General features: G+C 41.9%; 1 protein-coding gene across 2 annotated transcripts in view; it reads left to right on the forward strand.

The window, feature by feature from the left end:
- The window catches only part of SNX14 (sorting nexin 14), a 39838-nt gene extending 13438 nt beyond the window's left edge, over positions 1-26400 (forward strand). Inside the window, exons 9-28 of one of the 2 annotated variants that reach the window (XM_063124905.1) lie at positions 347-422; positions 1727-1771; positions 1873-1971; positions 2077-2191; positions 2852-3007; positions 3593-3717; positions 4956-5014; positions 11048-11171; positions 13296-13497; positions 14289-14372; positions 14486-14586; positions 14863-14974; positions 16029-16069; positions 16195-16314; positions 17583-17706; positions 20206-20370; positions 20699-20794; positions 22355-22446; positions 24490-24546; positions 26202-26400. In XM_063124905.1, coding sequence (XP_062980975.1) covers positions 347-422; positions 1727-1771; positions 1873-1971; positions 2077-2191; positions 2852-3007; positions 3593-3717; positions 4956-5014; positions 11048-11171; positions 13296-13497; positions 14289-14372; positions 14486-14586; positions 14863-14974; positions 16029-16069; positions 16195-16314; positions 17583-17706; positions 20206-20370; positions 20699-20794; positions 22355-22446; positions 24490-24546; positions 26202-26207 — 1999 coding nt within the window. In that variant the 3' untranslated portion in view covers positions 26208-26400. The remainder of the gene's footprint in view (positions 1-346; positions 423-1726; positions 1772-1872; positions 1972-2076; positions 2192-2851; positions 3008-3592; positions 3718-4955; positions 5015-11047; positions 11172-13295; positions 13498-14288; positions 14373-14485; positions 14587-14862; positions 14975-16028; positions 16070-16194; positions 16315-17582; positions 17707-20205; positions 20371-20698; positions 20795-22354; positions 22447-24489; positions 24547-26201) is intronic. The other variant, XM_063124906.1, reaches the window with a different exon arrangement.
- The last annotated feature ends 284 nt before the right edge of the window (positions 26401-26684 follow it).

Genomic DNA, 26684 nt, shown 5'->3' on the forward strand with positions numbered 1-26684 from the left:
CTCAGAAGTAAGTCTCGTTGTCTTCAGTGGAGCTTACTCCCAGGTAAGTGTGTGTACGATTGCAGCTTAAAAGAACAAAAACTCTGCTTACAGACTCCACTCAAAGGGCTACAGCCCTAGTCTCCAATTTGTAGTTCTCCTTCCACGTAGGACTTTGCTGCACAGAAAGCTGAAGGAAGATAATCGCTCCTTTTCATGAGAGACTTTTACAGAATATTTGGTTAAATAGCACAGTAAATGATTTTTGCACCAGCTTAGTTTGAATGCTAACTTTACGAAAGCTCCATAGTTTATGGTGCCAGAGAAAACAGAGCTGTATTAGAATTGGCTTTTGAATTCCTTTCAGATCGTTCACTTTACTTATAAGAGAAATCCTATCAGGTTCTGTTTTCCTTCCCTCTATGGACTTCTTAGCAGATCCGGTAAGTTTTGAGACGTTCGCTCATCTGTGCTCTTATGTTTCTCCCCCCCCCCCAAAAGAAGTTCTACTGCAACTGGCTGCTATGAGATGTTGTTTGATTGTTGCTCTAGGAATGTGTTATTATTTGAAATTATGTAGTGATTTTACCCGTGAGTAGGTTTTAGTCCTGATAAAAAAGAGCAGGAGATAAATTATTAAAATAAAGAGATACTACAGTTAAAACCTCTCTAAATTTATCATTGTACTAGACAGTCATAAGATATCATTATTGATTGTTCAATTAAAACAAGAATTTCCTATAACTGTTTTCTGTCTTACCATCACATGGTGTTTTATTGTTCTTTGTTTTAATGGTAATTGAATGTATTCTTACTAAATACGTTTTTCAGTTTTTGGATGGCAGCTTTCTAGCTTTGCTCACTTTGTGTTTTCTTTCCTTGTCGTGTGTGTGTGTGTTTGTGTGTACTTATGTGTATTCAGAAATGGCTTGCTTGTGATCTTGGCCAAAATCCTTTTTGAGTTGTGGCTTGGTTTGTACATCCTTGGGTCATTTTGAGTTGTCTTTGTCCCCTTTCCCAAAATGTACCTTCTATCAGCATTGATGGGTGGGTGACACAAACTGGAGGGTTTCTCCTCATTAGGCTTTCAATCCTTCCCAACAGTAATATCTTGGTTCCAAGATCTCAGAATTCTAGGTTGTCAGGGCCCAGAAGCCCTAGGAAACTTCTGTTGAAGGATCTTTTCTGAGGAATCTTTGGGGAAGTTGCTGCTGGTAAGGATTTGAAGGCCTGACAAATAAGTCTTCCCCTTTGTGGTGCCCTCCCAGTCTGCTGCTGTACATTTTGGGGAAAGGGAAGTGGGGTGGGGTGGCTGGCAAGGAAGTCAGGAACCTTCCCTGTAACCAGATTTTCCACCTTTTTACCCATTTGAGACAATGAAGCAGGAGGAACACTGGCTACAATGAAGGACGGGGACAGTTGAGGCCTCACCAGGAGCTCCTGAATGGTCTCTGGTTTTTTTAAGCTCTCAGAGAACTCTCAACAAGCCAACAATCTGAATGGAGGTGGGCCTCTCTGGTTCACCCACCTCTGGTAGAAATGCTCACAGGACTTGGGGAAGGGGGGACGTGGTTCCTGCTTCTCCTCCCAGCAGCAGTGACTTGTGGGATACCTACTGAGGAGAGTGCCTTCATTTTTTTGGGTGGGTGGACTTTCAGGAATGTCAGGCAGTGTGGCAAGGGGTGTCATGTAGGTCTGGCCTCTTGGTCCCAGCTGTTGTCAATTAATATTTTCCCCCTTCTATTAGGATACTGTGAATCACTTGCTGCTTATCTTCATTGATGACAGTCCAGTGAGTATCTGCAACATGAGAACAAAATTGTGCTGATTGTGGAATCACACAGCCTTGCTCAGTTGACTTGCTCTCTCTTTTTTCTCTCCTTTTTTTTGCAGCCTGAAAAAGCAACAGAACCTGCGTCAGCTTTGGTTCCCTTTCTGCAAAAGTTTGCAGAGCCCAGAAATAAAAAGCCCTCTGTAAGCGAGAAAGAAAATGTAAAGTTTTAAATGTTCTGCGTGTGTTTGATTTTCTTTTTAGAAAGCAATCTTTCAGACATTTGGAATCAAATTCATTTTTTAAAAAAATTGCCTTTTGTTTAGGTCTTGCAGTTAGATCTGAAAGAAATTAAAGCTGAGCAGGATCTCTTCTTTCTCTTTATGAATTTTTTGAAAAAAGAAGGCGCAGTGCATGTACTGCAGTTTTACCTGGACGTAGGTAAGACACCACTATGCTCATACTGTATTTATATTAATTAGCCATTTGGGGGATTAGTGTATTTTATTTATTTATTTATTTTATTTTATTTATTGCATTTTTATACCGCCCAATAGCTGAAGCTCCCTGGGCAGTTCTCAAAAATTAAAACTATTCAAAGTACTGTATAAAACAAACAGTATAAAAACATGATATAAAATACAATATATTAGCACAGCCAGGATAAAATCAGCAGCAGTGCAGAAATACAAATTTAAATTACAAATTTAAAAAAGCAAAGTTAAAATTGTTATGTACTTAAAATGGAACTACACACCGTAGAGAGAATAGAACGGTCCTTATCACATTAGTTTACAATCTAGTAGTTGTGAAACATAAAAGGAAGAGGGGGAAATGTTATGAGCTTATTTAAAATTCATGTTTTGGCTGTTTGCTCAATTCCTGAATGTTTAGCATTACAGCATTAAGATTGGATCACAGTATTATATTTAACGTTTTTCAATTTATGCATTAAAATAAAATTTTATTACAGTAGAAGAAAAGGTATGGGACAGTTATACAAATGCTTCTTCTGCGTTATTTTTAAATATTTCATAAATAACTTTCCCCTCCAAATATGGTCAGTGTTCAGAAAATAACGTATTGCTTCATTTTCAACAGAGCAATTTAATGACAGAATTTTGCAGCCCGAATTATCAGATTCTGAGATGATGTCCCTTCATGAAGAAGTGCAGAAAATCTACAAGACATATTGTTTGGATGAAAGCATTGACAAAATTAGATTTGACCCTTTCATTGTGGAAGAGATACAAAGTAGTAAGTGGAACTGAAAGGAAGGTTTAATTGATGCTGAAGAAGCCGAAGTCTCGGTCAGGAGAAGTGATAATTTTGGCAGCCAGCTCAACTGTGGTCCTTCCTCCCTGCCCCTTAAACTCTTGGTGCCCATAGAACAGTAGAAATGTTGGACAAGAAGGTACCTTATCAGTCACCTAGTCCATTGATGGGCAACCTGACACACTTCAGATGTTTTAAACTACAACTCTTAGAATCCCTAACCAGTTGGCCATGTTAACTGGGGCTTATAGCCAAAACATTGGCGGGCACCAGATTGCCAACCCGTAATCTAGTTCAAATGCAGGCACTGAGGAGCTCTTGGTGGTCTTGCCTGTATTTGCGATGTCTGCCCCATACTCTCAAAACACCTGCTTTGCCTGGACCCTAAGTCACCTTCCCAGTAATTTAGAACAAGAGGAAAAAGACGGCTCAAATGCAGAGAACAGAATTTGGAGGTTTGGGCCCTGCTGAAAATCTTTAAATTCTCCTATAACTAAGCATTTGCATATGCCAGGTATTTTACCCTGCAATGTTTCTGCTTAATGTTCTCCACGCTTTCACCTGTAGTTGCTGACGGTCCCTATATCGAAGTTGTGAAGCTGCAAACAATGCGGTGCTTCTTTGAAGCCTACGAACATGTATTTTCCCTCTTAGACAGTGTCTTCACACCTAGGTTCTGCCACAGCAGCGAGGTAAGTGTGAAGATTAGAGGATGCTCTTGTTGAAGTCTTCTAAAGGTGTGACAAAAGTTGTGCTGTGGTCTGACTACTTGTTTTTTTTTAAGGTGTTTTTCACTATTGCACAATCTCACTCTACAGTTCTCTACATGAAACCACTGAGTGAAGTTGCCCAGAGATTTAGAGTGCAGTTTGCTGATGATATGCAGCTCTGTCTCTTCCATCAGATTCAGGTGGGGCAGTGGCTGGGCCTAATCAATGCCTGGCTGTGATAATGGACTGGATGAGAGCCAATATACTGAAGCCCAAATCCAGATAAAACAGCTGTACTATTGGTGGGTGGCTCTGTCTATTGGTGTTCAACCTGTTCTGGAAGGAGTTGTCCTCCCACTAAAAAATCAGGTTCATAGTTTGTGAGTGCTTGTGGATTCATCCCTTTCACTAGAGGTACAAGTCTCTTCCGCGGCATGGGATGCCTTTTGCCAGAAGAGACTGATATGCCAGCTATGATCATACCTGGATAGATAGTGCTTGACTTCAGCAATCCACACCTGATAATTTCCTACTTAGTTTACTGCAGTTCACTGCAGATGGGGCTGCCTTTGAAGATGGTGTGGAGACCATTGCGTTCACACAGTGACCAACAAGCTGTCCATGGGCATGACATGACAAGCATGACATGAATGTAACTCCTTCCAGAACCTATGAAAACTTTCATGGCTTGGAGCCACAGTATCTGAAGAACAGCTGTCTGTGCCCTGAGATGGTCAGCAGCACCTCTGTTCTTAGTCTGCTCTCATACTGAGTTGAATTGTGGTAAGTGGCTACTCATATACAGGCCTTTTCAGTGGTAGCCCCAGTTATGAAATACCAGAGAATGGAATGCCCTCCCCAGATAAGTCCACCTGGAGCCTATCCTAAAATCTTTTTAATGCCAGGCAAAGACATTTTTATTCTTTAGTCTTGTATGTGCTTGCTGCCCAGTTTGTATCTTAAAGTGATTCTATCTTTAATAGCTTTTCGATTTTTTATGGTTGTTGCCTGTTACATTTTAGCCTCTGCTGGTTTTACCTGGATTGTTGCTGCTCTTTTTGATATTGATCTTATGTATGTGGATTTTATTGGACTTTTATTTGTTTTATCTGCATTAATGAAAGTAGCTCTGAGAACAGTTTGTTATAGGGTGACTAAGAAAATGGAATGAATACAATTAAAATAGTCATTAGCAATTAACTCTCCTCTCCCCCACTTAGTATTTCAGGTACCTCTTAAGACAAGATGAATCCCCAACCCGCAATTCCAAATCAAACAAGTAGGTTTACTTGTACTTGGATGCATTAAATAATATGGCTTTCAGATGTGTTCTTCTTTGATTAAACTTTGTTTAACAATTAATTTCTGGGAATTATGCACATTATATAAACTATTCTTTGAAAATATTGCACCATTCTTTGTCAAAATACTCTGTTTGGACAAGCCTCCATGAAAGAACAGTACTTCAGAAGTACCAGAATATTACCATATTAATGAAGTACAATAAACAGTGTACTCTGAGTGCCTACTGAGGCGTTTCGTAATTTGCCTGTTTAGCTTCACATCCGTTTTCTTTATAAAAGTTGGCGCTAGCAGAGTGCTTACATTTTCAGTTCAATTATTTTAAAATAAATTTAGTGGGTTTTTTTTTTACCATAATTTGAAATAGAGAACTTTTTATTTTCTCTAAGTATCCCATCAAAACCACTTTTGCAGGCTCTTCAGATGCATAGGTGAAGCTCTTGTAATCCTGAGGAGCAAATATGCACTTGTTGGCCAGGGTGGGGGAGAGGGGAGGCAAGGAAGACGTTCTGGCAAATAGTTAGATCGTGCATGGTGTCTGAGTTGGACTCGTTTGGTATGAGACCAGCTTGTAGTAAGAAGAGGGAAAGTGCTTGGTGGACATAATTGATGGTCCACTGTTTGAACGTGATCAGGTATTGGCAAACATTTGAAATTTAAAATCAGTGCCACATTATTATCTGTGAGTTAAGACAAAATATACATTGAAACAATATGTATTTCAGCCAACCTGTTCATCTTCCTGGATTTAGAAAGAAATCTGCTTAAACAAGTGTATCACGCTGTCATCGTTTTTTCCTGATTTATGTTGCAATCCAACTTCAGGGTGGCAGGCCTCATAGTAAGCCACACACCATCACAGACTTCTTTCTTGCAGTTTGCATTGTGAATTGTCTCTTTATTCCTGAAGGGGTCAATATTTCTGTATGTATACAAATGCTGTCCAACGAGACTTGTGAATACTCATCAGCTGGTGTGTATTTTCCAGGTGCTTTATGATATGCAGAGCTCTATAAATGCACCCTTTCCCCGCCCGTTTGCTTTGTTTTGCTCAGAGTCTGCAGAGGGGAAGACCTGTTTCCACATATGGGACTGGATCACACGCATGGCATGTGAAATGGGCCTCAGTAGTGTAGTCCTGTTATGTTTAGGGGTAGGAAACTTTTGCTTGTCAGTCCCCTGCTTAGCTTTCTCAGCCCTCCTTTTAAGAACATAAGAAGAGCCCTGCTGGATCAGACCAAGGGCCCATCTAGTCCAGCACTCTGTTCACACAGTGGCCAACCAGCCATCGGCCAGGGACCGACAAAGCAGGACATGGTGCAACAGCACCCTCCCACCCATGTTCCCCAGGAACTGGTGCACACAGGCTTATTGCCTCGAATACTGGAGATAGCACCCAACCATCAGGGCAAGTAGCATTGATAGCCTTCGCTTCCAGGAATTTATCCAACCCCCTTTTAAAACCATCAAATTGGTGGCCATCACCGCATCTTGTGGTAGGGAGTTCCATAATTTAACTATGTGCTGTGTGAAGAAGTACTTCCTTTTATTTGTCCTGGATCTCCCAACAATCAGCTTCATGGGATGACCCCGGGTTCTAGTATTTTGAGAGAGGAAGATAAATGTCTCCCTATCCACATTCTCCACACCATGCATAATTCTGTACACCTCTATCATTTCTCCCCTTTCCAAGTTCAACAATCCCAGTTGATGTAACCTTCCCTCATAGGGGAGATGCTCCAGCCCCTTAATCATTTCAGTTGCCCTTTTCTGCACTTTTTCCAGCTCTATGAAATCCTTTTTAGGTGTGGTGACCAGAACTGTACACAGGTTTCTAAGTGTGGTCGCACCATAGATGTGTATGAAGGCTGTATGATACTGGCAGTTTTAGTCTCAATTCCTTTTCTTATAATACCTAACATGGAGTTTGTCTTCTTTACATTGGCCGCACACTGGGTGGACATTTTCATTGAGCTGTTCCCCACAATCCCAAGATCTCTTTCATATTTGGTCAACACCAGCTCCGATCCCATTAAGTTATACTTGACGTTGAGTTTTTTTGCCCCAACGTGCATCACCACTTGCTTACATTGAACCGTATCTGCCGTTTGGATGCCCACTCTCCCAGCTTGGAGAGATCCCTTTGGAGCTCTTCACAATCCCTTTGTGTTTTAACAACCTTAAATAATTTTGGCCTCTTCATTGCTCATTCCTAATTCCAGATCATTTATGAACAAGTTGAAAAGAATTGGTCCCAATACTGATGCCTGTGGGACCCCACTATTTACGTCCCTCCTTTGGGAGAACTGACCATTTATTCCTATTCTCTGTTTTCTGTGGTCTAACCAGTTACTGATCCATAAGAGGACCTCTTCTCTTATTCCATGACGGCTAAGTTTGTTCAGGAGTTTATGGGGCTTTAGAATGCATAGAGGAGTTGTTTCCTATTTTACCAGGATAACTGCATCTGAAAAACTTTGCTTTTATTATTAGATTTAGTGTGTGTGTGTTTCTTTTTTAAACTATGTACTTTTCAATATGATGCTCGTATAAAATGCAACTCCCATATTATTTGATAATCATGCCATTGTTTCACATGGTTTAAAATAGTGCAAGTAGCTATCTTTGTAAGTATATAACATTATCAAAGTCTTTATTATAGTGTTACATTTCATTGAAAGAATGTGTGGTAACACACTTGGAACTTTAAAAAAAGAAAATCCAGACATGCTGAAATGGTATATACTGAATATATTTGAGGCTAAGAGCTTATGAAATGCTGGACGGAGTTTCCTTTCTATCCATGAAGTAAGATGCTAGATAGGGTGAGGATGGGGGAGAAAAGGAGTGTCTGTGCGCGCGGAACAACTCTTGAGTCAGGGCAAGGGAGTGGATTTGGCCCACATGTGTGGCAGTAATTAAACATTTTAAAGAATATCTGCTCTAGGCCTGTCAAAACTTGAAAGCCCTCAGTAACTTACTCACCAGGCTTGCCTGTTTGCTGCTGGCTTGCATGCTGTAACTAGGAATAATGCTGTATTAGGAATGCAACAAATATAGATAAATAGGGGCTGGCTGCTTTCGTTGGCACAGAAGGCATCAACAACCCTCCTATGAAGATGCACAAGTTTGAGTCTGTTGCTTACTCCACTTACAGTATTGATTTGAATTCATATGAAGATAAATTAGTTATTATTGCCTGGGCATAATGATATATCCCTTCCTGGCCTAAATCATTCTCCACTGCAGGTTGTGCTTGTTGCAGGGGAGCATTGCCCACTTTCTGCAAGGGCTGTTGTGTCTTTGACAGCTGCATGTCCAAAATTATGTCGGTCATGCTTTGCCCCTGCATGCCGATAACATGATGGGACCTGCTGCACCTGTTTAGGTCATCATTTTCAAGAAGGTGCAGCAGGAACCGAAACCCTGCCGGAAACAACCCATTGGGCCATCCAACTGTAGCATTTTTCCAGGGTTCACAGAAGTAGGAACCAGACTTGGCTGTACCATCTTGGATTGGCAGGCCACCTGAACCGTTTCCCTTCACGGTTTAGATAAACTTGCGTAGTTTGAGTAGAATAGGACTGTATCTCCTGCTTCACTCTTTTCCTCGGCTTGTGGGGGGTAATACTGTTTGCCTGTTGTTGCAGAGGTAGCCTCGGCTTGGATGATTGTCGGTAAGTCAAGCTGACATGCCATTGACGTTCCCTGCTCACGCTGCACCTACTTGTGACTATCCCATACTGCCTTTATGACAAATATCATCTGGGCGCACAATTTTTAAAGACACAGAAAATATTTCCAGGCAGAATTCAAGTTGAAATCCTGCATGTAATTGCACATGTCAGTCTTGTTTAAAATGTTAGCAAAAAAAAATAATGGCATTCAGCTTGGCTTAATGCATAGCTTTTCACGGCCAATTTTCTTAACTCTAGAAACCTGTCGCCAGGCATTCCTAAATACTAGCCACTTATTAGGAGAACACCACTTTTGGTATTCCAATTTCGGTTGAATAACATTATTTCCGTAACTGGGTCACAAAAAGATATTCATTTTTTTTTTAAAAAAAAAAAAGCCTCATTCCTCAAAAAGTATTTATTTTTGTCATTTTATTTCTTACATTTCTACACCGTCCCATAGCTGAAGCTCTCTGGGTTCACAAAAATTAAAACCTCAAGGTACAGCATAAAACAATATAAAATATAAAAGTTTAAAATTACAACCAGAATAAAACCTGTATGTATTTCACACAGGCAATCAGAATGGTTAGGGTTAATCGTGGATACGTGAAGGCCCTGTTTTGCTCTATAGTACTGCTGAATGGACAACTCTGTTAGCAGAAAACATTGCGGTAATCTAATAACTATTACTAAACAGTGGTTTCCTTTGATATTGTATTTTATATCATGTTTTTATACTGTTGTTTTATACTTGAATGGTTTTAATTTTTGTGAACCGCCCAGAGAGCTTTGGCTATTGGGCGGTATAGAAATGCAATAAATAAATAAATAGTCCCACATTAAGAAAAGGTGTACATACTCACACATTTGTGTGTGTGTGTGTGTGTGTGTGTGTTCTCCCCCTTAGATGCTTAGTGCGTTTCTTGGTTAAGAAATGAAGCTGACCCGCCTGGTGCAAGGGTACTATGCTGCCCTGCCTGCCATTGCTAGGCTGTCTGTGTAAATGCACGGCTGCAGTGAGGAATGCAGACTTGATGGCTAACGTCTGTCTTTTTCACTCAAACTTGCTGCCTTCTGGATGCTCTCTCTCTCTTATAAGTTGCTCTAGCTCTGAACAAGATCGCAAACCATGCACCAAGCCATCTTCTTTAGGGCAAGCAGCTTTCTCAAGCCCGGAGGCTTCGTCTGCATCCGTTTTCCCTCATTTTGAATCACTCCTAACCCTCCCATCTGGTTTTTTGCCATCTCTCCTTGCTGCTTTGAAGTAAGTCAGGCCCATTTCATATCACCCGTGCTGCCCGTATAAGTGCTTGTGTGTTAAGCGTACTTTATTCAAAATCCCCCCTTCACATAGCTGTGATTATGTAGCATGAACGATAGCTGTCCCGATTGCTCTTTATTTTGACGTCAGCTTCTATGTTATGATTAGAAAGGATGTTGTAGTAAGAAACAGTTAGTGGCTTCTCAATGAAGTTCCTACAACTTTGAGCACTTGGAGAGAGGCATTTCAGGGAGCTGTAGGGACATGTCTGTAATCTGTATATTTTCAAGCCCAGTTTCAATATTCCTTTACACTTGAGCTGGCTTCATTTTCTAAAGCTGGGATCTCTAGAGGCAGGTAGCAAGTTTTGGATCCCGTTCCAGCGGGGGAACTGAGTGCACCCCCTGGACTTTCTCCAGAGTGAGGAAAACAGGCTACTTGGGCCCAGAGCTCCATTGAGAGGTATTTCATGGGACAAGATGGAGGTCCAACATGTCTGTGCGCCATGTCTGTGCATTAGAAGTGCACATGCACGCACACGCCCCATACATGAACAGATGGGCCCTCTATGCATCCAGCATATCGCGGTTGATTGTGTTTTGCTATAGTATGTCTGAATACTAGACTGAATTAGAACATAGACCCCAGAGAAGTTTGAATTGAGCGAAAAGAATTCGTGTCCACTGTACTTGAGCATCCTCCTTTTGCTCCAACCTAGGTGATCACATTTGAAGGGGAAGGAAGAAGGGGATCTCTTCCCTCTTTCCCCTACCATGTGACCAGTGCCGTGTGTTTGTGCAAAATCACTGCACACGCACTCAATTTGTACATTCAGTTTTTGCTCAATCTCTGACTACAGCACCCTTTTGTAGATATAGAAGCATGAGCAGAATCCTGTTACTATTCATGGGCCTCTTGATCAGACAGTGAAATGTAGAATACTATGCTGAGTTCTTGCGCCTCAACTGCCCATGCAGCAGAGTTGTTTAAATGTTCCTCTTTGAAGGACTTTAGTTTTCTTTACTTGGAATTGCTGTACAGTGTGCATTTCCCAATTTATTACAAACAGGAGCACCCAGAAAAAAGAATCCTCTGGAATCAGAAGTATAAGCAGCAAAATTAAAGGCGTGTTCAAGAGTACCACAATGGAAGGAGCTGTGCTTCCCAACATGAATGAAGGAGAGGATGACTTTGTGAGTTGCCCTAACAATTCTGATGGCACAGTTGTCCTTTGTCCTGTATCTGCCTGCAGATCTAGCAAACCAATTTATCGTTGCTCCTGTTCTCCCATATCTTAATGTTTCCTCTTTTTCTTCATGTTATTCTTGCTAACTTAGTAACACAGTCGAATCAACACAGTCCCATGAGTTTAATCATTGAAGAAGCACCTTTACTCTCTTACATGTGAGAGAATGATGATAATAAATCTTTGAAAATTCTGAGTAGCATCCTATTGTGCCCAGGGCACTTGTGGGAATGCCCACTCTCGCAACAGGGCGTTCACCAGTCTACTAAACAGGAAATATATTCCATCCTGAAACCAAGAAACTATGAATCAGTTGGGATAAGTAAACTGGTGAAAATAAACAATACCTAAAACACCAGAAAATGTAACTTTTTCTCTACATGCTTCATTTCAACTCAGGATCCAAGCCAGTGTGTTTTGTGGATTCCACGTTATTATTAAGATAATTTATATCCTATGCTTTCTGCCTCGAAAGCGGCATTTGAGGTGACTTTTTAAGTCAGGGTTTTTGTATTCCCCCCACCCCACCCCGCTTTCCCTATTCTAGCTGATTTTCTATCAAAGTGAAGCTCACTCACAGGAACTCACATAAGGCAGTTACTCTGCAGCTTGAAAAAGTACAAAGTCGCCAACAGCAGAGGTTGCAATGTAGTGTCTTGAAAATTATCTCCAAGACGACATGGATAAAATGTAGCCTTTACTAGCACACATACAATGCAGCCCATTAAATATAGGGATAAACTTGATTCGCCCTCCACGGTTGTAGTTGTTTTGTAAGGGTAAGCAAGAGATCCATCAGCTGCAATAGTCAGAGAAGGAATTGAATAGTTCACTATCTGTGTCCAATATTTCTTGCAGCATGTGTAGGTAGGACACTGTAGGTAAATCCAGAGATGCTGTTCAAGCAAGAGACAATTATTTCTGAGATAGGTAAAAAAGAACTGAATGCTTGTTCCTCTTAATGTCAGGGATAACATTTCCAGATATTTGAAGCCAAGGAACACTGTTATCCTACCATCCCAACATAGTTCTGGAAACTGAACTGGGAGGAAAGCAGGTGATAGGTGGGGGTGAGGTTTAAACTCCCATACCTGCCCCAAATTTCTCTGCTGCAAAATGTGCCCTTCCACATCTAATTTCTAGTGAAGCAGCAGCTTGTGACAATGAAGTGGACGATTGCCTTTCATTCATTCATTACGTTCCTATAACGCCCAATCAATATCCAAAGCTCTCTGAGCTGTTTACAAAGATTAAAACCCTAAAAAAACCCACTTCTTTTTTCAAATGCTTTTTAATGCTTTTTAAATGTTGAAGTATGGTACAAAAGTTATTAAGACCATCCAGTATAATATTTCACAGCACATTTTGGTTTTAATTTAAAGAAAATTAAGGGTTGGAGTCTGTCCTATTGTGGTTTTCTAAAAATGAAATCAGTGCAAATCTTCCTTCAGGAAATGGGTGGTAAATTTGAGCTTTGCTTCTTGAAGACCTAGGGCAGTATCCAACGGGGCCACTGCACTTATGCAAGCGTTGTAGTGGTGATACAAGCAACCTCTACTGCAACACCAGTACGATGGGCTTCCTTGGAAAACCCATCATGCTAGCTTATGCTATTAGCGTTGCACTAGAGGACACTTCCGCTAGCAAAACACATCAGTTGTGTGAGCACAACAGCCCTATTGAGCACTGCCCATACTGAAGAGTTCTATTTGCAGAACATTATTGTTAAACTTTAAATGCCATCTTTTAAATTGTATAACAGTATTCATATTTGACACTATAATTTTGAAATTACTGCAAGCCTTTCTAAGTGGAATGGGAGGATACACTTATTTTACTTATCTGTCTGTATCGGCCTTCCTTAATCTGGATCCCACCAGACATTTTGGCCCACAACTCCCATGTGCCCCAGCCAGCATGGCTAATGGTCAGAGATCATGGGAGTTGTAAGCCAAAACATCTAGAGGAGCCCAGGTAGGGGAAGGTTGATCTATATCTATTAAATAAAATAAACTGTCGTGTCCATAATGTAGCTCAAAATGGTATCTTGATGTGTGAATCTTTCACTTAGATTGAGGAAGGGATTATGGTAATGGAAGATGATTCTCCTGTAGAGGCACTTAGCACACCTAATACACCTCGTAATCTCGCCGCCTGGAAAATTACCATTCCATATGTGGACTTCTTTGAAGACCCCTCCCTTGAAAGGAAGGAAAGAAGAGAGCGGATTCCAGTATTTTGCATTGATGTGGAGAGGAATGACAGAATGGCAGGTGGGCACTCTTTGAATATACGTATCTGACGCACTTGAAATGCTTACTTAGTTTGACATTCATTTTATCTTAAGTTGCATTTCCAAGGTGTGTTAGGTCTTGAAAAGGTGAAGAACAAACACATTGAAATCCGTTGTCTGAAACTTGTGCTTAACTGTTCTGGGATAGTGCTTCGGTTCAGGTGGCTGGGGCATTTCCTTAGGTGACTGCTGTTGTTTCAGGGTGCAATCTTACTGGGATGCCCGTCAGCCTCCCAACGCTGAGGCTGATGAGCATCCAGTGCAGAGCAGGAGGTGCGCCAAGGCGATCTTCGCCTCCATGCTCCTCCCGCTTTGCATTTTTGCCCATCTAGCTGGGGCTTTGCAGAATGGGAGGGAAGGAGGATGGAGAGATGGAGGGTTCTTCCCAAGCTGTTCTCCCTCATCCCCTCCTCTGCCTGCCCACAGAACCACACTGTTTCCATTCTCTCCAAGGTCACTTGGAGAGGAAGCCGGCGTGGTTCTCTGCATACTGGTAGGGAGGAAGAGGGGGCAGGGATCCAGGGATCTGAAAAATCCCATGCCCCCACCCCCCCAGAAGCTGTCTAGGGTCTGTGGGATCCGTTCCTCAATTTTCTTTTTAAAATGTTCATTTTAAACGAACATTTAAATGTTCACTAGTGTTGCTATCCATGCTTAATACCTTTTTCTCCATTCTCTTATATTTATATGTTTGGATATAGAATCCTCTAATGGCCTTCTAGGCTGAACAGGGCAGGGGGCGCAAAATCATAACTGTTTTTTCCCCCCCAGTTGGACATAATCCTGAACGCTGGTCAGTCTACAGAAAATACCTTGAATTCTACGTTCTTGAGTCAAAACTAACAGAATTTCATGGTATGTTAACCCCTACCACCTCTTTTGGGGGATTTGGCAGTCTTTTTACTCTTGACATTGAAAGGTTCTACAGGATTGAATTTAGACGTGTTTAAATTTTACTGTATTATCAGGTACATTCCCTGATGCTCAGCTACCTTCAAAGAGGATCATTGGACCAAAGAACTATGAATTTTTAAAGTCAAAGAGAGAGGAATTTCAGGAATACCTGCAGGTACAAAGAAAACTGCATTGCAAGTTGTGTGTGTGTGTATAGTTTTTCTGGGTTGGTCCTCCATCATCTCTCCATGCAAGCAATGTATATTTTTGTCACCTGCTTATTCATGTAGCACTTTTTAAATAAACGTGAACTCAGATGGTTTCTTATGTAAACTGTTTCGTACTGTCTTACTAAGCATAATTTCAAAGTTATTTTTAAAAACAGCATTGCTAGAGAGAAACTAATTTGAGCATAATCTCTAATTTTTCCTTTTGCTTCCCATCCTCAAAGAAACTTTCACAACATCCAGAGCTAAGCAACAGCCAGCTTCTGGCTGATTTCTTATCCCCTAACGGTGGAGAGACCCAATTTCTCGACAAAATGTTGCCTGATGTAAATCTAGGTATGTAAGATGCTGTAGCTGGAATTTATTATTATTATTTTACCACGTTTGTCCAAGTGCAAGTGTTGGCATCTGACTTTCTTGGATCAGTTGAAATGTCCTTTCCCACCTGTCCCTTAGCTGTTTTCAAACATCCATCTAATCTAGGTGTGATTATTGACACTTTTGGAAAATAGAGCGTTGGAACTTTCCAAGAATCTTCCTTTTGGTATAAATAGCATGTATAACTTCTCTATAACTTCAAAGTGTTTTTAAGTTATGCTAAGGTTTTGGGCTTGGAGCCAGAGAACCTACAAATGGAGCTCTGCTCGCAGAGGTGCTGCTGCTGGTAACCCAGGTCCCCCGTGTCCTCTGAAAATGTGCGTCAGAGTCTGGAACAGCTGGGGACGTGGCACAGGGAGTTGTAGGGAAAATGGGAAATCGGTAAACAAATTTCCTCCCCTCCCCTCCCACCAGCGAGAGCTTCTGTTGTATCAGGGACCCTTCCACAAATGGAGCCCTTTGCTCACTCAGAAAAGCAAAGCAGGATCCAAGTTTTTCATGATCTTAGCTTACTTTTAAAGTCACGACTGAGCATAGGAAACATCTACGCAACTAGATAATAGTGTGCACTACTTAAATCTCTCATAAATCAGGGGTGCCTGATCTTTTTGGATCCAAAGGGCTGCATTGGGTGTCAACTCCCCACATATGCAAGTGTACACACTGGTTGGGGGGAGGCTTAAACCTCCCTCCCCCACCCCGACCTTGGCAATCCTGCTGTTTCAAGGTCGCTAGAGGAGCAACCCCAATTGGGAGCACCGTTGGTTTGATGGCATTATTAGTGCAGAAGCAGTAATCCCAATCACTGGATGGGGGTGGTGGAATGGGGCAGCAGCAGAGAGAGGGAATGGGGGCAGGGGGGGAGGGCTGTATGTATACACTTGTCATAAGTGAAGCAAAACTGATAGAATATAGACTCCATATGTCTATAAAAATAAGAAGAGAAACATAGCATTAGCTGTGTTATGAAAAAGCTGTTCATGGTTTATTTTTTCCTATTTTTTAATTGCAGGCAAAATGATAAAATCTGTTCCTGGAAAACTAATGAAAGAGGTGGGTAGACTTTCTTCGGTTTGTTTGTAATCGGTACGTTTTACCAATAACGACTTGTAGATTTGTCCCATATAACTCTTACTTTGAAAACTTGCCCATTGCAACTATTGTCTGGTTAATTTCAGAAAGGCCAGCACTTGGAGCCATTCATTATAAATTTCATTAATTCCTGTGAATCTCCCAAGCCTAAACCAAGTAAACCAGAGCTTACTATTCTCAGTCCTACTTCTGAAAACAACAAAAAGGTACAGTATGTCCTCTGGGGAGAAACTGGGGGAGAAATTGACCAGTTAGGAACAATAATAGATTTTATAAACATAACCTTAGTACCTCTATGAATACCTGTCTGTGTCATGACAATTAATATATTTTGTTTGCATATGCTTATATCTGCTTTTTGGGCTTCTTTCCTTTCCTCGCTTTGGCCCACGTGATTCCAGCCAGCCAGCCTGGAAGGGTCAGCAAGGTCTAGCATTAGGCAATTGGTTCAGGTCCAGAACATTGTGGAGTGATTTTCCAGTAGAACAAATTATTCATTTACTATTTTGATTCAAAATGTGAGTTTGTAAAGCTGGATTTCTATATGCTTAAGTTTGTCTCCTGAGAGGGAGACGTGTTGGATGGTGAGTGGTGGTTGATCATAGGGAGTGTGAAGATGGTCAGAGTGTTATGTGGAGTGAAGATTCCCTTTCAATAATCACTGGAAGGCCCTGGTTTCTGTTACTTCGGCACAAGCTTCCCTTTGCAACTATGAGGTGATGCTCTCCACCTGCCGCAAATAATACTAACAAATTGTCACATCCCAACAAATTGTCACATGTGTTAGCTCAGCCATTGCTATAATCTTGTGAAGTAGCCTAATATCACCCCTTATTCCTGGTGGAGTTTGGCTGGCTTGCCACCTTGCAGGTCTGTGGCTGAAGTGAGATTCGAACCAGGGCTTCTTTCTCATACTCCTGGCCACTTTGCATGAAATGTGTACTCAGTGAATGATTATTCTCCGTGTTCTCAAGAAACTTACCACTTCCTACAGTAGAAGCAGTGTGTTAGCGTAGCCAAGATGCTTCCAGTCTCAGAGATTGGTTATAGAAGTTCATGAGGTTTTAGCAGAGGTATCCAGTTCCGTTTGGCTCGGATAGCTGTTCCGTTTTTAAGAATGCTGCCTGTAATTTCACCAAAGTGAAATTACATACCAAAGTGAAACAGCCTAAAAGAGCCAAGTTCGATCAACACTAATTTAGTGGTTGACGAAGCTATGAAATGCGGGTAATCTGAGTAAAGCTGCTGTTTTAACCTTCAGGTCAGCTTGGCATATGAAAGGATGGGCCTTCTTTTTTGTTTTGTATCAGATACCATTTGAAAACTTCTGATAGTTCCAACAATTCTGCTGTTCCATGTACGGATTCTCACTTTCCATTAAACTCCAACCTGAAATTACTGCAGGCTGCTCTTGTTTGTTGGTGAACTGAATAGCATTTGTGCTTTTTAAAAACTTGACACCCTTTGATTTTAGCTTTTTAACGATCTCTATAAGAACAATGCAAACCGCTCTGAGAATTTAGAGAGAAGACAAAATCAGAACTACTTCATGGAAATGATGGCCGTTGAAGGCGTCTATGACTATTTAATGTATATTGGTGAGAAATCACATTGACTTTTTTTCTTTCTTTTTTTTAGTGCAAAGCATAACCAGTTGCTTGTTGCAATTCTAACTCCATTAAGTATACTCACTAGCTTCAAACAGGATTAGTCTGTCAGTCTGGGGCCTGCAAGTGCAACAAGTTTTTCTTGTTCTTGTGGGGGGGGGGGGGTTGTGCCAGCATCAGATAATTCTGAATTCCAAGATTGAGAGGGTAGATGTTTCCTTGTTGGTACAATTCCCATGGTGCATTTGCATGCAATCTCCATCGTATTGTGGAAAGCTGAGTGAAAAGATTATAGCAACCTGTCTGACTCAGAATTCGGTCGTAACATCTGCTCATGGGGCCTTGCCTGTCTGGCCATTGTGATGTGTGTATGAATAGCGAGGTGATGAGCCAATCTGTACTTGTTGTAGAAGTGGGGTAAGAAGTGCAAGACACACCATTATTTAGGATGGTTAAAACAAAAGGGGACTACAAAGAGCTCCAAAAGGATGTCTCCAAATCTGGAGAATGGGCATTACAATAGTTCAGTGTAAGCAAGTGTAAGGTGATGCACTTTGGGGCAAAAAAATCTCAGCTTCATGTATATGCTGGTAGGGACTAAGCTAGCAGTGAAAGATCAAAGAAGAGATCTTGGGGTTGTGGTGGACAGCTTAATGAAAGTGTCAAGCCAGGGTGCGGCTGCCGTGAAAAAGACAAACTCCATGTTAGGAATAATAGAAATGAATTACGGAAATAAAACTGCCAATATCATACTACCCTTATATAAATCTATGGTGTGACCAAACTTTAAAAACATAAAAAGGGATATTGTAGTGTTGGAAAAAAGAATTGAGGGGCTGGAGCAACTCCCCTATGGGGAAAAGTTACAACTTCTGGGACTATTTAGCTTGGAAAAGTGGTAAGTGAGGGGAGAAATTATAGAGGGGCACAAAATTATGCATGGTGTGGAAGAATGTGGATAGGGAGACGTTTTTCTCCCTCTCTCAAAATACTGGAATCCGGGGTTATGCCATGAAGCGGATTGGTGGGAGATCCAGGACAAATAAAAGGAAGTACTTCTTCACACAGTGCATAGTTAGACTATGGCATTGGCTACCACAAGATGTAGTGATGGCCCCCAATTTGGATCGCTTTAAAAAGGGATTGGGCAAATTCCTGCAGGAGAAGGCTATCAATGGCTACTAGTCCTGATGGCTACACGCTACCTGCAGTATCTGAGGCAGTAAGGCAATGTGCACTAGTTGGAGAAACATGGGCAGGGGGCAGGGATGTTATTGCACTCCTGTCCTGCTCATGGGTTTCCCACAGGCAGCTTGTTGGCCAGCATGACAGAAGGCTGGACCACGTGCACTTTGGCCTGATCCAGCATGGCTCTTCATATGTCCTTAAATCCCACTTGTGATCAGGCTTTACAATTAAAAGCAAAGCAAGGACATGGTGAGATATGAACAGGCTTCAGCTCTGATCGTTTTGCATTTGCATGGGAGAGTCCTGTGCCTGTGGATTCACTACAATAAAAATTGTACAAAGCCTCAGGACTGGGGGAAAAGGACATTGGAGAGCATTGTGAGCCGTAGCATGTGGGCAGTTTTTTCAGACCTACTGAATGCCGGGGTGGGGTGGGGTGGGGTGAGGTGGGCAAGAGCGGAAGGAGAAGGTGCACTGTTAAGAGATGCTATGATTTGCTTGCATTACAAAAGGGAGCCATTTGCTAGTGTTGAATAGAGATAACTCACGGTCCAACCATGCCATCAGTATTGCGCCCCACCCACTTCAAATGATGAGGTTATCTCTTAGCAGCCAGGAGAGCGCCAGCATTATCTGCTTCTATTCCACGTTGTCTTCTTCACTCTTCCTTATCTTCCTTCTAATTTGATAGGGGAAGTAACTAAGACATTCCACGGCGATAGAACACCTATCCCCATGGTCCCACCATTCAGAAAGAACCCCAGTTCCTGGCGTATCTCGTAGTACTCATTAGCTACTACAACATCATACCAATATGTGGCTCGTCTCCATGTGCGCACGCTTCCTACCCAAAAATACCAGGCTCTTTAGGACATGGCTATTTATGTGTTTGTGGCACCAGAGCATAAGAACATGAGAATTACCTTAGTGGGTTAGATCAAGGCCAGGCTAGTCTAGGTCCCTTTTTCAGTAAAGGGCATTTCCAAATAGCCCTGGAAAGGGAATCGGCTATGCATGAAGGAAAAGGCTCTTCTGTTTTGTTTGTCCCAAGTATTTGGTATCCAGAGGCATTCTGGCTCTGGCTATGAAGGTTACCATTTAATTAGCACCACCAATAGCAAGTAATGTATCTTGCACAGTTGGCATCTTTTAAATATCTGCAAGATGAGCCTATCAATAGTATCAATTTGGTTGTTGTTTTTTAACATGGGGGCTTAGTCAAAGGTTTGGCAATTTGAAATGTTAAGTTCTAAAAATAAAGAGAGTGTTCATATGCTAAATGTAATTACAATGACCCTACAGGTAGAGTTGTTTTCCATATTCCTGACTGGCTTCATCATATCTTGATGGGAGGACGGATTCTCTTTAAAAACACTCTAGAGACGTACACGGACTACTACCTGCAGCACAAGCTAGAACAGCTCTTTCAGGAGCACCGCTTGGTGTCATTCATAACGCTTTTGAGAGGTTAGTGACAGGTTGTGCCACCTTAGGCAAATCAAGTGTTCTGTTGATATAGAAGACGTTGCTCCATTTTGTACTTGTAAGGCTTTCATGGACAGGTGTGTGTGTGAATGAGAGAGAGAGAGAGAGAGGAAGTGGGAGAAAGAGAGAGATGTTAAAAAATGGCACATACTGGAGCAAGAGCGAAATAAACGGCATTTATTTAGAAGAGAATGAAGGAGTTTTTTTGCATTTAACTGATTGAAGTTAAGCAACTAAAATAATTGAAGCAATAGTCAGTCTGTGGTGACCGCACTGCATTGCCCTAAAAAATCACTTTCGTTTGTTTCAGACGCTGTATTTTGTGAGAATTCTGAACCTCGCTCTTTTCAAGATAAGCACAAACGGGCAAAGCAGACCTTTGAAGAAATGATGAAATACATTCCAGGTTCAGTGTTTATATGGCTTGATCTATCAGGGAGAGAGCCACTCTAAATGACCAAAGTCCATCAGGTTAAATGGCACATGTTAATATAAACGTCCTTGGTGTATGTTTTTCAAAGCCTTCTAGTTTAAAGGGAGTGTAGGCTTTAGAGATGTATTGCATTGCTAAACCTCATGACACCCTTGGAATTTCTCAGGCAATGGCTGGTCCTTTCCCTTCTCAACATCGGCCCTTCTCACATGGAACTTGTAGTAATATTAGCAGCAAGTCATAAGCAACCGCTGAAAGCTTGTGATTTATTGACTGGAGCATCTTCTGGAAGCCTCATGCAGTTCAAATTCTGTGCTGTGAATTCAGTCGTGTGGAGTTCCGTGTGTAGAGAAAAGCAGTTTCTAGAGAGATGAGACACTTTAGTGCTTTAGATTCTGCTTTATATATAAACTTACAGACAGACAATGGGATTCTCAGTGTGTACAGTGAATTGTTGTTGAAGTTGTGCTCACAGCTTTACAGGAGGAAATGTCGCTATACAGACTCCTGAGGCAGCTGAAGGGAATATCTGCTGCTAAGTTAATCCTTCTGCAGCTTTTCCCTTCTTCCTGGAGGCTCCTCTGCCTGGACCATTCTTGCCCTCTGGAGCTACAGGGAACTTTTTTGGGGATTCACATGGAATGCCAGTAGAGCATCCATTCTTTCTTCATTGCTGAGAAGGTATATGCCACATTCGTTGGCACCCTTTTTGAATAGAAAGGGCAGTAGCCCCCAGCACCACCTTCTGAGAACATTCATCCAGATAAGAGTGGAAACTACTGCAAAATGGTTACCCCAAGTCTCATACCAGCTAAACATCGCAGGATATTACTACAGCATTGAAGGCCACGGAGAGGTCAGCAGAACCAACAGGGACATATTTCCCCAGTCTATTTCCCTGTATAGGCCACCAAGGTTATTTCCATCCTATTTGCAAATGTTCCATGAGGTCAAACAGCACTGTGATGAGTGCAAAGTTTTTCTCTCTCTGTGTGCGTGATTAAGAGAGGACTTGCATGTGAATCAATTTTGATGACTTCAAGAAAAGGCTTTTGTCCTAAGAACCCTTTACCGTAACTTAGGCAAGCTTATCTGATTTGACCGAGGTTGTATCGATCCAGAAGAGGGATTATCAAGGCAGAAACACAGATAAAGGCCTCGTGGGCACACCTGATTAATCATGGCATTTGAACAAAGCATGCTAAGCTGCTGTGCCCAGGAGCAGGGACGCCTCTTGGGTTCACTAACATTGAGATATGAAGCCACTCCTCTGCTTAACCTCTCAAATATATAACAAGCCTCCAGAACAACACACCTGGTAGGAGATATGGTGGCTGCCCAAACACGAGTTGTATACTTAAAGCTATCAAAAATGGTTTTGTGGGAATCGACTCATGTAATTGGCAGCCAACAGATCTCTTTTGTTGAATAGACATTTTGGATATCTTAAAGCTCTGACAATCTGAGGGTTGTGTTTGTATCCTTCCTTTGTATGAATTTTCATAACTGGTTCTGTCTTGACATTTTGTCTAGATTTGATAGGCAAATGTATTGGAGAAGAGGCCAAATACGAAGGCATCCGACTTCTGTTTGAGGGATTGCAGCAGCCTGTGCTTAACAAACAGGTAGGCGCTCTTAGGAGACAAGCAGCTTTGTATGGTGTCCCGGTGAGCCCCTTTCTTGTTTCTTGCCTGTCCTGTTGCTGAATGCTAAAGCATAGGGGTGGAATGCCAGATCCATGATTGCAGTGCCACAGGGAGATAGAACAGACATGCAATTAACTCCTTGCCTATAGCAAGTAATAATTTCTACTTGGGCAGGCACAGTAACGGCTGCTACATTAGCCTGGTCAGTTAAAGGCAGGCTGGCGACATCAAAGGCTCGTTGCAGTTTCCAGTCCAGAAATTCCATGTGTCACTAGGACAGGTACAGGCCCACTCTTTTTCCCTTAATAGCCAGTAGGCCAAAGGAAGACCAAGGATGCTGTACTCCAAGCTACCACTGAAGTGTCCTAGTCTTGATGGCTATGTGCTACCTCTAGTATATGAGTCAGTAAGCGTATATGCACCAGTTGCTGGGGAACATGGGCAATAGGGTGCTGTTGCACCTGTGTCCTGCTCGTGGATTCCTATTCAGCAGCCGGTTGGCCACTGTGCGGACAGAGTGCTGGACTAGTTGGACCCTTGGTCTGATCCAGCAGGGCTCTTACGAGTTCCAGTTATTGGAAGTCAGATGGAAAGCTATTCAATTGAAAAACGCCCTGGGGGCATTTGTCAGTTGGCTAGTACATAAATTTAATAAATAAATAGTAAATAAAAATAAAATAAGGCCAAGAGAGTTGTGATTTGCTTTTCTGGTCCTAGATTTAAGCACGAGTGAGAAGCTAGTACCATGGAAAAGGTCCCACTAGTTAAGACAGGGGAAGTCAAGGCCAGGGGGCCGTGGGTTTAAAGTAGAGAGCAAGGCAACAACACTTGACATCTGTGTTCTTGGTTACCCAAAATGTGGGATGATGGAACTTCGTTGCAGCTGGTTCAGTGCAACGTCTGCTAATGAGGCTTCTTCCTTGAGAACTGCCTGAATGAAGGTGCTCGCTTGCCACTCGTTCTCCTTGTCCTGGCTGGGTGCTCAGGGCAGTGTAGAATCTTAGTTCTACGTAGAATAGAGCCATTGATATGAATGGGACTTAAGTTAATTGTGACTAACTTAAGTCTTATTCATTTCAATGAGTCTACTTTATGTAGGACTAGCATTGGATACTCTCCTCGGTGTAGTAGATTGAGGAAGAGTTATTGTTCCCCCCCCCCCCCCCCGCTCCATCAGATCCTCCTGAACAAAATTGTTTGAAAGCAGGGGTGGGCGACCTCCAGCCTGCAGGCTGGTCACAGCCCACGGGGCCTCTTTACCTAGCTTGCCAGCCTCTCCTCCTGGGCCATGTCCCCTCCCTTCAGCCCCAGGGATGGCACATGGAGAGGAAGAGAGATAGAGATAGACAGAGATCGAGGATGAAGCTTGCTCCCTGTTTCCCTGCTGAGGCTCCCCCTGCCTTCCTCCATGGCCAGAGGGATGGAGGGTGGGGGAGCAAAGAAATGCCAAATGGATTTTGTAGGGAGCAGAGGGGACAGGGAACTCAGAGGAGGACGGAAGGGGGGAAATGTTAGGTGGCGGGGGGAGGTTGGAACCTGGCAGGGCAATTAATTGAGGTGATGTGCAGTGGGCTGAGGGGAGGAGGACGATGACACAGATGAGTGGCATAAAGGTGGAACCTGCTGAAAGCAAGCCGGAAGCGGAGGGGAATGCAGAAAGAGTGAAGGTGGCACAGAGAGAGAAGTGAAGGCGGAAAGTGAAATGAGACATGTGTTTGAGTCACAGAAACCACAGTGGAGGGCAGGCTGCTTACCTGTAACCGGTTATTCGAGTGGTTATCTGTCAGTTCACACAATCCAGTTACAGGTAAGCAACCTGTTGTTACTGGGCAACTATCACAACTCCATTCTCCCCCCCAACCCCGGTCATATTCTGTCTGATATGGTTTGGGAGTTCTTTCAGCTTATCTCTGGGAATCTTCATTGCCATTTGGATAGTAATTCGTCTGGGTTGCTTGTTAAGTCATGCATGCAGGGCTTTAGTCACTGGAGATTATATTACACATTTCTTTTATTTTTTAGTTAACTTATGTTCTACTTGATATTGGGGTTCAGGAGCTATTTCCAGAGCTGAAAGAGGTATGTCACAACACAAACTCATTGTTCTAACTTGTCTAATGACATGTGTTTCAGCTAGTGCAGGCAAAAAAAAGTTATATTTTATATGTAAGTTGTTTCATTCTTAATGGCACACCCTTGTTCTTGCAGTTGATTAATAGCTGTTGATAGGCCTATCATCACTGGAATTGTTAGACTTTCAGGTGATGTAGAATTCTTTGATGTTAGTGTCCCTCTCTGGTCCATGTCCCCATTTTCCTTCAATCTCTATGAAAACATTGGGTTGGATTCAGAAATCTTGAATTGTTCATATGTTGTGTGATGTTGTGCATGTGACCGTATGCAAATGATTGTGCAACACCGTTTGCTAGCGCTCATCTTGTGCAAAACGTCGCCCGGCACCTGGCACAAACAGAAGGGCACCTCTTGATTTCAGTTCACTTTTTTCATGCAAGAATCTTGCACTAAATGAGAAAAGGCTCTTCTGCACATGGAAGAGGCCTTCCATTCATGGAAGGACACCTTTGGATTCAACCCAATAGTTTTGATTCTTGTAAATCTTACAAATTACTGATGTATTACAAATTACTTATGAAGAATGGAGAACCTTTTTCACACTTTGGTTCTCAAACACTGTTAGTGGTGGATATGAAAAGATAAGAATTGCATGATAGATCAAACCAAAGGTCTGTTTATTCCATCATTTTTGTGAATTGCCCAGAGAACTTTGGCTATTGGGCGGTATAGAAATGAAATAAATACAGTTTCCAGTAGTGGCCGGTCAGATCTCTCTAGAGATTGGCAACCATGACAGACTAGAACCATTCCTTATCTTTAATCCCCCCACAAAGTAGTAATGAGAAATAATCCCCTCTGTGCATGAAACTATCATAGCTAATAGGTTGCAACAGAACTATGCTCCATGAATTTGTGTAATCCATTTATTGTCCCTGACCCCATTGTTGGGTGTGTGTTTTTTTACTCAGCTTAAGAGCTTCATAAGGAAAATGCTCCAGTGCCTCTCTTGTTTGGTTTAATTGCCCTTCATGAAGGAATTATGCTCTTAATTTGAGTTGCTCTTTCTCAGCTCTGTTATACCCAGTTGTATGCATAGCATGCTAACTGTGGGCAGACATAGACTTTTGGGTTTATATGCAATTATAAGAATTCCTTAATTGAACAGATGTGTGCTTGCTGCTGCAGAATAGGGATCTCAGTGAGCTTCTACTATGACTTGGGGATTTCAGCCAGTTTATGGCATATCCACTGGGAAGTTTCCTTGCGCAAGTCCCGCTGAAATGAATGGAAGCTTCACAAGGGCTCTTGCATGGTTCCCACTCATTTCAATGGGGTTTATGCGGAACTTCCTGGTAGATTGTACCCCTTGACTCATCACTGAATAAGTGAAGGTAGGTGTTTGGAATATTGTTCCATCAGCCAGTTTGGCGCTATTCTTTTGGAATTTGGCAGTGTTTTAGATTTTACCATCCTGAATGCCTATCTCAATATTTGTCTATGGCACTAGAGAACTTATACCTTGAACAATTTGTTAATTCATTGCTGTGAACTTATTTTACTTATTTACTACTACTACAATGCTAACTTCTTCCCTGGCTGAGTAAACTAAATCACTGGTATTTTCTCTTCTTCCCCCACCCCAAAATATTGCTGCTCAGATTTAAAGGATTCTTCCCCAGGATCATCATGAATGTAAACATCAGAACACTAAATTATCTGCTGTATAGATAGCTGCTATGTACTAATTTAATGAGTAGATCTGTCTATACTCTTGTACATTGCTTGTATATATAATTAATTTTAATTTCAGAAAAATATCTTTACTCAGAGATTGATTAAAGTTTATTATTGACTGAATTTCATGACCCTGTTCTGTCTTCTTCTTTTTTTAATAAAATGATTTTCGCTGTCTGAGCTAAAAGTATAGAAAACAGAATGTTATATGGGAACTGCAGCTGTGTCCTCAGACATGGCCTATATTTTTCTCTACCTCTGCTATTTGTTTCCCGTTGTTTTATGTCTATGGTGGATTAGTTTGGAAATGCTGGCTGGTGAGTTGAAGTAAACTACACCCATTTGAATTTAATATCCTGTCCATGGAGCTATGTGGACGCCAATAAAACTGCATCACGTTGTTCATG

This window comes from Elgaria multicarinata, chromosome 4, assembly GCF_023053635.1.
Source record: "Elgaria multicarinata webbii isolate HBS135686 ecotype San Diego chromosome 4, rElgMul1.1.pri, whole genome shotgun sequence".
NCBI classification, from domain to species: Eukaryota; Metazoa; Chordata; class Lepidosauria; order Squamata; family Anguidae; genus Elgaria; species Elgaria multicarinata.